General features: G+C 36.4%; 1 protein-coding gene across 4 annotated transcripts in view; it reads left to right on the top strand.

The window, feature by feature from the left end:
- FAM3C (FAM3 metabolism regulating signaling molecule C) overlaps positions 1–13,297 on the top strand; it is a 54,042-nt gene that overhangs the window by 34,634 nt on the left and 6,111 nt on the right. For all 4 annotated transcript variants that reach the window (XM_055590787.1, XM_055590788.1, XM_055590789.1 and 1 more), the window contains exons 6-8: positions 6,941–6,999; positions 9,618–9,668; positions 11,798–11,882. In XM_055590787.1, the coding sequence (XP_055446762.1) occupies positions 6,941–6,999; positions 9,618–9,668; positions 11,798–11,882 (195 nt within the window). The remainder of the gene's footprint in view (positions 1–6,940; positions 7,000–9,617; positions 9,669–11,797; positions 11,883–13,297) is intronic.

Here is a 13,297-nt window from a genome sequence, read left to right as displayed (position 1 = left end):
AGTCTGGTAGGGAGAAGGATATTTAAGAAGTAAATGCAAAGAAATAGTTAGAAATTGTGGCACACCCTGCCCAGAGCAGCAGGGTGTGATAGATACTGATGGGGGCAGTGAGATGAGATAAAGGTGTCCAACTTTAGACTGAGTGGCTCAAGGAATGTTTCTCTAAAACAGTGATATTTAGTCTGAGAATTAAAGGATAAGAAGGAAGACCGCCAGGGGAAGACCATTCTAAAGAGCAAGCTTGAAGGCCCATCGTGGGAAAGAGCTGGAGAGAAGTGGATAACGGCCAGGTCGTTGGAACTTACAGGCCGTGCAGAAAAAGAGATGAGATCTTTTTCAGAGAGTGTTCAGAGGTTGTTGAAGGTTTTCAAACTCTGGCATGTCTTCACTTCGTTTATATTGAAGAAAATGATCTGACTGCTGGATAACATGATGAGAGAAGTAAGAGTAGACAGAGCAATTGGAGGGCCTTTCCCAGGTGCTGGCACAGCCTTTCGATTCCCCCTCTGCCACACACAGTTGGCAAGAGACTTGTTTGCATGTGTGCTCACTGAAATATGTAAGTGGATCCTAAGAATACATAAGTAGAAATTTTAATATTTTCCTACACATGCTGTAAGTATACACAAACTCATTTTGCAGACTACTAGTCCAGATCAGTGCTTCTCAGTGGGGGCAGTTTTCTCCCTAGGGGAAACTTGTCAAGGTCTGTGGACATTTTGGGGCATCAAAGTTATGGAGGTGCTGCTTGTAGAGACCGAGGATGCTCTTAAATTTCCTACAGTGCACAGGACAGCCCTTCCTCATGAATTATCAAACCTATAATATCATCGTAGACTAAGATTTAGAAACCCCAATGCAAACAAAGATTAAAATAGGGTCATGGTCATGGTTTAAAGGACAAGTAGATGCCGTCAAGATATATAATGGAGATTAGATGGATTTCAAACTTCTCATTAGTTAGAAATATTTAGAAAATCCCAGGTATAAATATGAGGTGTCACATGATACATGAATTATAGCTTTTTTTTTTTTTTAGAGAATTGGGGATAATTTTTTTAGATATTGGAAATAATACTTCATCTTTTATTATAATCTTAATGTTTGGTACACAAGTTATGTGGTGGACTATTTTGAGGGATATTTTTTTTTTCCACATTGGCGAGCAAGATAGGATTTTTGGCTGGGAGGACCAAAAGATAAAACCAAGGATATGATGTAGGTACTTACATAATCATTTTAAATGTAACTATATAAAAATATAAGAACCATTCTAAGCTCATGAGTGGGAAAACAAAACAGCCAGCCAGCCAGCTGGCTAGATTTGACCCATGGGCTGTAGTTTGTTAAACCCTTCTCTAAACAAATCATTTTAAGGCATAATAGCTGGAACATGTTGTAGGTATTTGAAACAGAACTGTATTTGAAGGTGTAGAATCTGTCTATAGAGTATTTAATCATTTTCTTTAACTATTTGCCTGCAGGTGTGGAGTGGTGGGGGGGACCTTCATATTCATGAAAGAGAAAAAAGATTTCAGCTTGTGTTAGTACTGGGTGACTAACCTGTATACATTTAAGATCTTTACTGATTTGTCCTTTGCTGGCTATAGGTTCCCCCTGATTGAAGTTTGGTTTTTAAAACTTGATAAGCTACTGCCCTCTTGTGGGAAGCCCGTGTCACCATGTAGCTTTGTTGCCTTTCTTCGCTCTCTGATATACACAGCTGCTGCCGCTCACTACAAATGATCTCTCCTGGAGAAGACACCGTGATGCTTAATTATAACTCTAATGGTTGATTAATCATCGCTGTGGCTTCTTCACATTAGTGATGGCTATAACACATTTGCAAAAGGAATAGAACAGATGTACTTCGAAACTTCCCTGTTTTATGCAGCAGTCTTGTTTGGTACTTCTTACAGACCACCTTTCAAACCTGGTTTTGCACACATATAGAAAAGATCTATGTTTTATTTAACTATTCCTGGGTCAGGAAGATCTAGAGAAGGGATAGGCTACCCACTCCAGTATTCTTCGGATTCCCTTGTGGCTCAGCTGGTAAGGAATCCACCTGCAATGTGGGAGACCTGGGTTTGATCCCTGGGTTGGGAAGATCCCCTGGAGAAAGGAAAGGCTACCCACTCCAGTATTCTGGCCTGGAGAGTTCCACGGACTCTATAGTCCTTGGGGTCACAAAGAGTTGGACATGACTGAGCAACTTTGACTTTGACTTTCACTTTTTCAATTTTGCAGAACAAGTGAAATTTTGAAGGCAGATTCACGAGTATGAGTAGATAGTCAAATGCTACTAAGTCGTGTCCAACTCTGCGTCCCCATGGACTGTAGCCTTCCAGGGTCCTCTGTTCATGGAATTCTCCAGGCAAGAATACTGGAGTGGGCTGCCATTTCCTTCTCCAGGGAATCTTCCTGACCCGGGGATAGAACTCTGCATTACAGGCAGATTCTTTACCATCTGAGCCACCAGGGAAGCCAAAATTTTACAAGTCAAAATTTTATGCTTTTCCTTTTTCAGTAGATCTTGGAGTAGAGTTTTTCTTTTACTTTTCAGTTTTGAAAAAATTACAGAAATTGCAGGCAGTTGCAAAGATAGTACAGAGAGATCCCATGTGCTCTTTACCCATTTTCCCCATGGTTAGATCTTACAAAATTATAGTACAGTATCAGAATGGAAATTGGCAATGAGTACAGTGTGTGTGTATAGTTAGGACTAGAGATCTCTTCAAGAAAATTGGAAATATCAAGGGAATATTTCATGCAAGGATGAGCACAATAAAGGACAGAAACAAAGGACCTAACAGAAACAGAAGAGATTAAGAAGAGGTGGCAAGAATACAAAGAAGAGGTTTACAAGAAAGGTCTTAATGACCTGGATAAGCATGATGGTGTGGTCACTCACACATCCTGGAGTATGAAGTCAAGTGAGCCTTAGGAAGCATTACTACAAAGAAAGCTAATGGAGGTGACGAAATTCCAGCTGAGCTATTTAAAATTCTAAAAGATGATGCTGTTAATGTGCTACACTCAATGTTTGAGCAAATTTGGAAAACTCGGCAATGGCCACAGGACTGGAAAAGGTCAGTTTTCATTACAATCCCGAAGAAGGACAATGCAGTGACTGTTCAAACTATTGTACAATTGTGCTTATTTCACATGCTAGCAAAGTAATGCTCAAAATCCTTCAAGCTAGGCTTTAGCAGTTTGTGTACCAAGAACTTGCAGATGTACAAGCTGGGTTTAGGAAAGGCAGAGGAACCAGAGATCAAATTGCCTACATTCATTGGGTCATGGAGAAACCAAGGGATTTCCAGAAAAACACCTACTTCTGCTTCATTGACTATTCTAAAGCCTTTGAATGTGTGGATCACAACAAACTGGAAAATTCTTCAAGAGATGGAGTACCAGACCACCTTAACTGACTCCTGAGAAAGCTGTATGCAGGTCAAGAAGCAGCAGTTAGAACCGGACATGGAACAACTGACTGGTTCAAAATTGGAAAAGATGTACAATAAAGCTGTATATTGTCACCCTGCTTATTTAACTTATATGCAGAGTACATCATGCAAAGTGCCAGACGGGATGAATCACAAGCTGGAATCAAGACTAACCTCAAATACACAGATAATATCACTCTAATGGCAGCAAGTGAAGAGGTACAGAGAACTTCTTGATGAGGGTCAAAAAGGAGAGTGAAAAAGCTGGCTTGAAACTCAGTATTCAAAAAACTAAGATCATGGCATCTGGTCCCATCACTTCATGGCAAATAGAAATAGAAAAAGTGGAAGCAGTGACAAATTTTATTTTCTTGCACTCCAAAATCACTGCAGATAGTGACTACAGCCACAAAATTAAAAGATGCTTCCTCCTTGGAAGAAAAGCTATGACAAACCTAGACAGTGTATTAAAAAGCAGAGACATCACTTTGCTGACTTTGGTTTGAGAATATTTTATAAATAGAATCATATAATATGTAAGCATTTGAGATTAGGTTTTTTTTTCATTCAGCATAATGGTCTTGAAATATTATTATGTATTAATAATTTGCTCCTATTTTAATGCTGAGTAGTACTCTGTGGATATACCACAGTTTAGCTATGGCTCACAAATTTTAATAAGTTACATTTTCGGTGTGTTTTTCAATTTTTCACTTCAGGCTTCTTTGACCCATAGGTTATGTAGAAGTATATTGCTTAGTTTCCAAATGTGTGGAGAATTTCCTGTTATCTTTTATTGTTGATTTCATTGTGGTTGGAGACACATTTGACATGATTTCAGTACTTCTAAATTTGTTGAGGTTTACTTAATGGCCCATGATATGGTCTATCTTAGTATATTCTGGAAGAATGGGTGCTTGGAAAGAATGTATATTTGTCAGCAAGTAGAATATTCTTTAAATGTCAATTAGACCCTGATGGTTAATGCTGCTGTTGAGTTCTGTATACTCTTTTTTAATTTCCTGTCTTTCAACTGTTGAGAGAGGGATATTGACATGTCCAACTGTAATCATAGATTTGTCTTTTTCACCTATCTGTTTTACCTGGGTTTGCTTCACATGTTTTATACCTTGATTGCTTGGTACACACACTTGGGATGGCTATGTCTTCTTGCTAGATTGACCCTTTGATCATTATGCAAACTTCCTCTCTGTCTCTGATATTTTTCTTTGCTCAGAAATCTATTTTAATTGATGTTAATATAGCCATTCCTGTTTGCTTTTGTTTAAACAGCTTTATTGAGATATAGCTCATTTGCTGTACATTTACAGTACATTCATTTAAAATACAGAGTCAATGGATTTTAGTACATTCGCAGGTGTGTGCACCCATTGCCACAGTCAGTTTTAGAACATTATCATACCTCAGAAGGGACACTGTGTCCTTCAGTTATTGTCCTCCTGCTCCTTTCCCACTGTGCTCTGCTCTGTCTGCCCTCTCCCCAAGCAGCCCTAAGTAACTGCCAAGTTTACTTTCTGTCTCTATAGATTTGCCTATTTTGGACATTTTATGTATGTATATATATATATATATATATATATATATATATAATATGTAGGTATTTTTGGTGATCAGCTTCTTCACTAAGCGTAGTGTTTTCAGGGTTCATCCATGTTATAGTATATATCAGTACTTCACTTCTTTTTATGGCTGAATGATAGTCCATTGTATAGATATGTCACATTTTGTTTAGTTTCATTAATTTCATTTCCATTCATTAGTTTGTAGACTTCTGGGTTGTTTCTACCTATTTCTTATAAACAGCATGTAGTTAAGTCCTATTTTAATCCACCATCCCGATTTCTATCTTCGTTGGATATTTTTTGACCTATTTATACTTATTATAATTATTGATGTGTTCAGGCTTAAGCCTGCCATTGTATTACTTTCTGTTATCTGTTTTTTGTTTCTGTTTTCTTTTACTGCCTTCCTGTGAGTTATATGAACATTTTTAAAGACTTTTTATTTATTTATTGTGTGTATCTCTTTGTATAGCTTTTTTAGTGCTTGCTTTTGAAATTTACTATCTGGCCCATTACAGAAAAATTTTGCTGACTCAAAGTCTAGACTTAAGAAAATGAGGTAGAAAATGTTCATTGTCCAGAGTAAAATTAAAAGTATGTTATGTTTGTAGATATTAGGAATTGCACAAAAGTTGAGAAAGTTATCTTTCAGTGAGTCAACAAAAACATCACTCACATCATTGACAGACAAGTGAAATTCCAGCATATGTCTTTATTGTTCACTGTTTCAGGTTTTTTGACTTTGTTTTATTCTTTAAATGAAATAACATGCAACATTTGTGTTGGAATTTTACTTGTTCATCACTTGCTACCATAGGTTAAGTAAAATGAGTTCCATGAAAATCATAACACATTCTGTGAGAATCAGTGGCTAAGTGAAATTTATAATCAAGTATGTATTTTATTATTTGGAAATTGTGTGCTTCAGATCCTTTCTGTCAGTAAAAATTATAATAAACTTACATTGTTGGTTGAGAATGTAATTATTTCAAATAGGTAGGAGATAGAAACAGTCTAAATATCTGTTGAGAGATGGATAAAGGACAGATAGATGTATCATGTATGAGTAGTGTGTATTCACATAGATGCATACTCACTTCCCCACCACCTCAAACCACTTCTTAATCATTTAACAGCACATCACTGTGAATTTTTAGAATAAAAGGTACCTACACTTTTAATTTAATAATTTTAATTCAACAAACTGAACTGATAACAAGCAAATATTTTTCTCGTACCTTCCATTTCACAGTATTTATTATCTTTACGTAATGGTCTGTGAGCTGCCTGCGGAGGTTGATTACCACAGAATGACATTGCAAGTCTTATAGTTCAATGCTGTAATTATATGAATACAGTATTCCTGCTTCTGGGTATTGAGAAATTTTGCATCAGTAATCACTAAGAGAATGTTCATAATTAAATTAAATCTTCTTGCTTTCAGAGTATAAAAGATTTTGGTAGCATCTCACCTCTGTTTCATGTCATATTAACTTTGCAGAAAGGACACTAGAGTTTACCCTTGTTTATTCCCTTGAGAATGGTGCAGGCTGTGAGCATAATGTCCATGTGTTTGTTGGATTTTCTAAAATGGTCTTTCATAATCTGATGCAGGGCAGCAAGAAAGAGTCTAGTATTTTGACTGTAATACTTTTTAATATATATTTCTATTTGTGAAATCTTACTTAAGAATGTTGCTTTTAAATTATTCAGTGTTAGACTGTCTTCTCTGACCTGGTAGAGACCTTTCAGTCTCCACTGTGGTATTAAACAGCTGTGTGTATATATAACATTCCCAACTGGTTTTTTTTTTTTTTGGTTTTTTTTTTTTGGCATGAATGGCTTTCCCTGATGGAGTTTATATGCAATATCTTAATTCTAAATTTGTCTTAACTTTTCCCCCTTCAGTTTAATGAGTGGTGTTAAGAATAATGTTGGAAGAGGAATCAATGTTGCCTTGGTAAATGGTAAGAATAATTATTTTACCTTACAGGTATGGTAGATATAAGGGTATAGTGGTATATAGGTATATTTATATGGCCCAAAATAAAACAGACTCTTATATCAAGAGATCAGGTAAGAAAGCGTCAAGCTTGACATTAAAGCTCTCCCCTGACCTTCCCACAACATCAGCTATGAGTAGAGATGAGACACTGCATTTCAGTATTTACATCATGTTCTCTTGGAAGCATCCAACTTGCTGTGCAGTGTATAGAGAGCCTCCCATGAGATTGTCAGGGTACAACATTATCTAACAATTGATGAATTCTTGCTGCAGATATTGGAATCCTAACATAATATGTCAGAATGATCTCTGTTCGTTTCTAAGGCAAACCATTCAGTATCATGGTAATCCAAGCCTATGCCCCGATCAGTAACACTGAAGAAGCAGAAATTGAATGGTTCTATGAAGACCTACAAGACCTTTTGGAACTAACACCCAAAAAAGATGTCCTTTTCATTATAGGGGACTGGAATGCAAAAGTTGGAAGTCAAGAAACACCTGGAGTAACAGGCAAATTTGGCCTTGGAATACTAAATGAAGCAGGGCAAAGGCTAATAGAGTTTTGCCAAGAGAACACACTGGTCATAGCAAACACCCTCTTCCAACACCACAAGAGAAGACTCTACACATGGACATGACCAGATGGTCAACACCAAAATCAGACTGATTATATTCTTTGCAGCCAAAGATGGAGAAGCTCTATACAGTCAGCAAAAACAAGACTGGGAGCTGACTGTGGCTCAGATCATGAACTCCATATTGCCAAATTCAGACTTAAATTGAAGAAAGTAGGGAAAACCACTATTCAGGTATGACCTAAATCAAATCCTTTATGATTATACAGTGGAAGTGAGAAATAGATTTAAGGGCCTAGATCTGATAGACAGAGTGCCTGATGAACTCTGGACAAGAGATTTGTGACATTGTACAGGAGACAGGAATCAAACTATCCCCAAGAAAAAGAAATGCAAAAAAGCAAGATGGCTGTCTGGGGAGGCCTTACAAATAGCTGTGAGAAGAAGAGAAGCGAAAAGAAAAGGAGAAAAGGAAAGATATACCCATATGAATGCAGAGTTCCAAAGAATAGCAAAGAGATAAGAAAGCCTTCCTCAGTGATCAGTGCAAAGAAATAGAGGAAAACAATAGAATGGGAAAGACTAGAGATCTCTTGAAGAAAATTAGAGATACCAAGGGAACATTTCAGGCAAAGACGGGCTCAATAAAGAACAGAAATGATATGGATGTAACAGAAGCAGAAGATATTAAGAGGTGGCAAGAATACACAGAAGAACTGTACAAAAAAGATCTTCATGACCCAGATGATCACGACGGTGTGATCACTCACCTAGAGCTAGACATCCTGGAATATGAAGTCAAGTGGGCCTTAAGAAGCACCAAAGAATTGATGCTTTTGAACTGTGGTGTTGGAGAAGAGTCTTGAGAGACCTTTGGACTGCAAGGAGATCCAGCCCGTCCATCCTAAAGGAGATCAGTCCTGCGTGTTCAATGGAAAGACTGATGTTGAAACTGAAACAATAGTACTTTGGCCACTTGATGCGAAGAGCTGACTCATTTGAAAAGACCCTGATGCTGGGAAAGATTGAAGGCAGGAGGAAAAGGGGATGACAGATAATGAGATGGTTGGATGACATCAGTGACTCAATGGACATGAGTTTGAGTAAACTCCAGGAGTTGGTGATGGACGAGGAGGCCTGGTGTGCTGCGGTCCATGGGGTTGCAAAGAGTCAGACACGATTGAGCAACTGAACTGAACTGAACGTGATATAGACTGACATGAATGCGGGTATGTAGAATGACAGAAGGTGCTGGAGTATTTCATATGGTGTGGGGTTGAATGAAGAGTCAAAGTCAGTTGTAATTTTTCAGTATTGTCCACACTGAATCTTGAACATCTCAAGTGTTCTTGAAAAATCACATCTGAATATATGAACCTGTGAAATGAGACCCAACTGCATACTTCTCTTTTTGGCACAGTCACCCTCTGAAGAGTCACCCTCTGGGGAGAAGAGAATCCACACCCACCTTCTGTAGTTCGTACTGTAGGAAAATAATTTCTATAGCTTTCACAATGAGAGAGATATTTTTGTTTCTAGTTTCTGCATTTTCCTATGTATAAAAGATTCTATGCATATTTGTCCAATTGATAGCAAATAAAACGTTTTAAAAGAAAATTAAATACAAATTTTTTTGCAAGATTGCTTTAATAACAGAAAATAGCATGGATTCATTTTTTTGTTTAAGGTTTATGTATTTGTGGGTAATTTTTAAATAAGGGAAGACGGTAACACATAAGGATGAAAAATATATAACTTTGAATTTGAATTGTCTAAAGTCAGTAGTAATTTCTGTTTGCTACTCTTCAGCTTACAAAATTAATGAGAAAGTCCTATTCAAAAATTACCCTTTTAGAAAAAAATTTTAGATGCATGCAATTCAAATTTTAAGTATTTGTCATAATAATTCTCTGCTAATGGATTCACATTGGACAAGATCATATGTCTTATACAATGTAGAGTATATTTCAGTTACGTAATTTGCTATGAATTCAATCTCTTTTAGGCAAAACGGGAGAACTAATAGACACCAGATATTTTGACATGTGGGGAGGAAGTAAGTATGAATTACGTGTAACTGTTCTGTTGCTTGCACTAAATTATACCAATATAATGTAGTCCATTGATGAGAAAATAATGGTACTATTTGGTTTTCATTTTGTTTCTTTTCACTGAATGTCCAGCTCATATTTAAATGATTAGTCATACTGGATGCACTTCGCTTTTTTATAAAAATTGTTGGTGATGTCTAATTAAGAGCAGTGATAATCACACTTGAGATTTGTTAAAGTCTGAGTCTCCTGTTTTCTGCAGGACAACTAATTCAAAGCTTTAGGCTGCTTTGGGTTTCTGTCTGAAATCTCTAAAAAAAAAAAGAATAATTTGAAGAAGGGCTTAACTGGTGTAATCGTGTTTACCTTACTGAATTGATTTTTTTGCATAAAATTTTCAGTCTCAAAACTAAGTTCATAACCAGGATTATTATTCAAATAGATGAATATTTGAGAGAAGGAGTAGAATTTTCTTTCCAGTGTACTGTACTTAGAGCAGTCCACAGATAATCTTCCTAATTTGGCAGTTCCAAGGAGCAGGTGGAAATTAGTCACCAGCCTGCAGAGGGAAGGACCTGGCACCTCAAAGAAGGTGGTGCCTGAAAGAGAGAGACTTCTTCCTCAAGTCTAAAGGAAGGCCAACACTGATTTAACTGTTGATTCTTTTCTAAGTTGAGGCTCTCCCCTGCACCTCCTCATCCACTTTATGAATTCCCTGGAAGCCAGCAGTTGTTAGGCTTCCCAATTTTATTTTGTTCTCAGACCATTGAGCTTTTCTAATATTTCTTCAGCCTGTGATGAGATGCCATGTATTATTTATTTTTTAAATGAGATCAGAACTTTTCATGTTGTCAAAACGTGTATGTTGTCAACTTAAAATGTGCCATCAGTTTTAGATTCTAAAGGAATAATTGGTTCTAACAAAATTTATCACATGGAAAACCTCTTATAAAACTGTTGTTGAAATCAGTCATGTGACCGGAAGCTCTAGTATTTCATCTCAGGTCAGCAAACTACGCTGAAAATACCCCTCAAATTTAGAAGTAGTTGCCATCTTTAGATTTAAATAGAAGTTATTTGTTAGCTGCTCTGTTACATTTTTTTCTGAATTAAAAATGCTATTATTTTAAGATAGAATCCAGTTTTAGAGAAATCTTTGGAACCTTTGCTGTGGAAAGAAACTGAATAGTTTTGAAGTAGTATTAGACTTGGGCATTTAGGAATCTGATATTGTAAGGAGTTCAAGATGTAGAATGATTTGTATTGATAGTTCCCAGTCAGCCTCTTTGGTATCACCAGTTTATAGTCACCAACATGGTTTAATCCTTTGTGAATCTTAATATTGCAGATGAAGCAGGTAATGACTGCAATATTTGCCTTAATTAGTTTGACTTTTAGTGATAACTAGCTTACATTTCTTCCCCTAGTTTATAGTAAGTAGATATTCCCAGAAGATTCCTTAAATCACTATGGATGTATGTACACTTGTCCCGCAGTATCTGCAGGGGACTGGTTGCAGGACCCTCTACAGATAGCTCGTAATCTTCAGGTGCTCAAGTTCCATAATTGGCCCTCCGTACCTGCAGTTCTGCATCCTCGGATTCAACTAAATGAGGATCACATGGTACTGTAGGATTTATTGAAAACAAATCTGTGTATAAGTGGACTCCTGAGCTCAAACCCCTGTTGTTCAAGGGTCAGCTGTGTACATATTTATATTATTTTTTAAAAATTACAGATCCTTTTGTGCAGTAAATAAAAGTTCTCTTCTTTAGAAAAGTATCTGTGCAAACAACTTTACATATACTCAGGGAGTCCATGAACCTTTCTCCTGTCTCCTAAACTTCTTACTTGAAATCATGTCATACTTTAATATGCTATGGATTTTTCATTTGGCCCCTGGAGTGTCAGTTTGAAACACACACAGGGTGGATCAGAATTGGGAAATTTTAAGTTTATATGAAACTTAATTTTTATCCTGTTCATAAGATTTGCTTCTCTTTTGGTTTCTCTACATTAGAAATTATCAATTTACAAACACTTCATTTTTTGTACTGTTAAGTTCTAAGAGATTATCATGATGGTTAGTCATTAAAAAAAAATAAAACACTTAACCCTTTCTGTTTTTTTTCAGATGTGGCCCCATTTATTGAGTTTCTGAAGGCCATACAAGATGGAACAATAGTCTTAATGGGAACATATGATGATGGAGCAACCAAGTATGTAAATTTCAAAATTTACGCAACCTTGCAGGTCTATAATTTATAATAACATAAGCAAAACATTTTCAATGAAAAAATTTATAAAACAGTCAAGTAATCCAACTTTCAGATAAACACTGTTAACTTAAAAAAATTTTTCTTTCTGTGTAATTATCATTCATCTATGATTGCAAAATTAGAGTCACATTGTACATAAAGTTTGTTATACTCTTTTATGTTCTGTTTTTAACAACTGTAAATTGTTTTCTCTGACAATAATATTCTTTAGTACCATTTTCTTATGGCATTTCCCAAAGTGTGTCTGTCCTGTGAAACCCCAGTCCTTTAAAACTGTAATGGCTCTTCTAATCTTTTATCATGTTAAGTTTCTAGGTCATTTTACCCTCCTGGTTGCATTTCTTGGGCATTCTCTAGGTGATCATTGTCCCTCTTAAAATGAAGCCCCAAGTTGGACACAGTGTTCCCGAAGTGGTCTGGCCAGTACAGGGTACAGTGGAGGTGCTCACTCACCATGTTTGAGAAATTACGGTTAATGTTCATGAAGACTAGTGATGCATTCATGTTCTTTAGGCAGTCACGTCATGGTGTTCGTCAACTTAAAGTCTCAGATCTCTTCATTTGATCTCAGAGGTTTTTTGTTTGTTTTTTTTTAAATCACTGACAAGTCAGGTCCTTCTCCCCATTCAGAACTTGGTTTTGTTTAATGTGAATGAAGACTTTATATTCATATATCCTTGCTAAATTTAATTTTGCTGTTATTGGCCCACTTGGTCTTGATGCTGACATTTGTCCTATGAGATTTCCATTGTCTAGGCTTTGTACTCTCTCCAGAGTCATTCAGATTTCTAAATCTAAGTCATCAATGATAAACATGTTTACTACAGGCAGTGTGCCAACTGGAGACCACTTCTGAGGGATTCATCTGTTAGTCAGCTGCAGAAACTACTTTTTAGTTTCCAATGTACTCTAATAGGCATACTGTCCAGTTGCTGTTTAATTATTTAATTTTCTGAGACTGTCAGATGCCTGCTTGAAATTCATGGATAATGCTAATTATAATACCCTGGCTTACTGACCCAAAACTGCTTATAAAGCTGAAAGTATGAGATGATGTTTACATGGCTTTATTAATCTAGCCCCCTTCCTACTACTCTTTCTCTTTATTTTCTTATTCTTTTCTTTAATACTCACAGGATCTCCTTCTTGTAATCCATTCTAAAATTTTGCTAGGAGTTAGATTTAGTTTTATTGAATTATTGTTTTTAAAAATTCCCTTGTTTTTTTTAAAAAACTGAAATATTTAACTTTTAACGTCTTAACATCTTCACTTTCCATGATGCTTCTAAAATAACTGACATTACCTTGAAGATTATATTAACAAGTTCCTTAAGAAATTAAGTGTGTCACGTGTG

This window comes from Bubalus kerabau, chromosome 8 (assembly GCF_029407905.1).
Source record: "Bubalus kerabau isolate K-KA32 ecotype Philippines breed swamp buffalo chromosome 8, PCC_UOA_SB_1v2, whole genome shotgun sequence".
Taxonomy (NCBI): Eukaryota; Metazoa; Chordata; class Mammalia; order Artiodactyla; family Bovidae; genus Bubalus; species Bubalus kerabau.
This window is presented reverse-complemented; position numbering and strand designations above follow the sequence as displayed.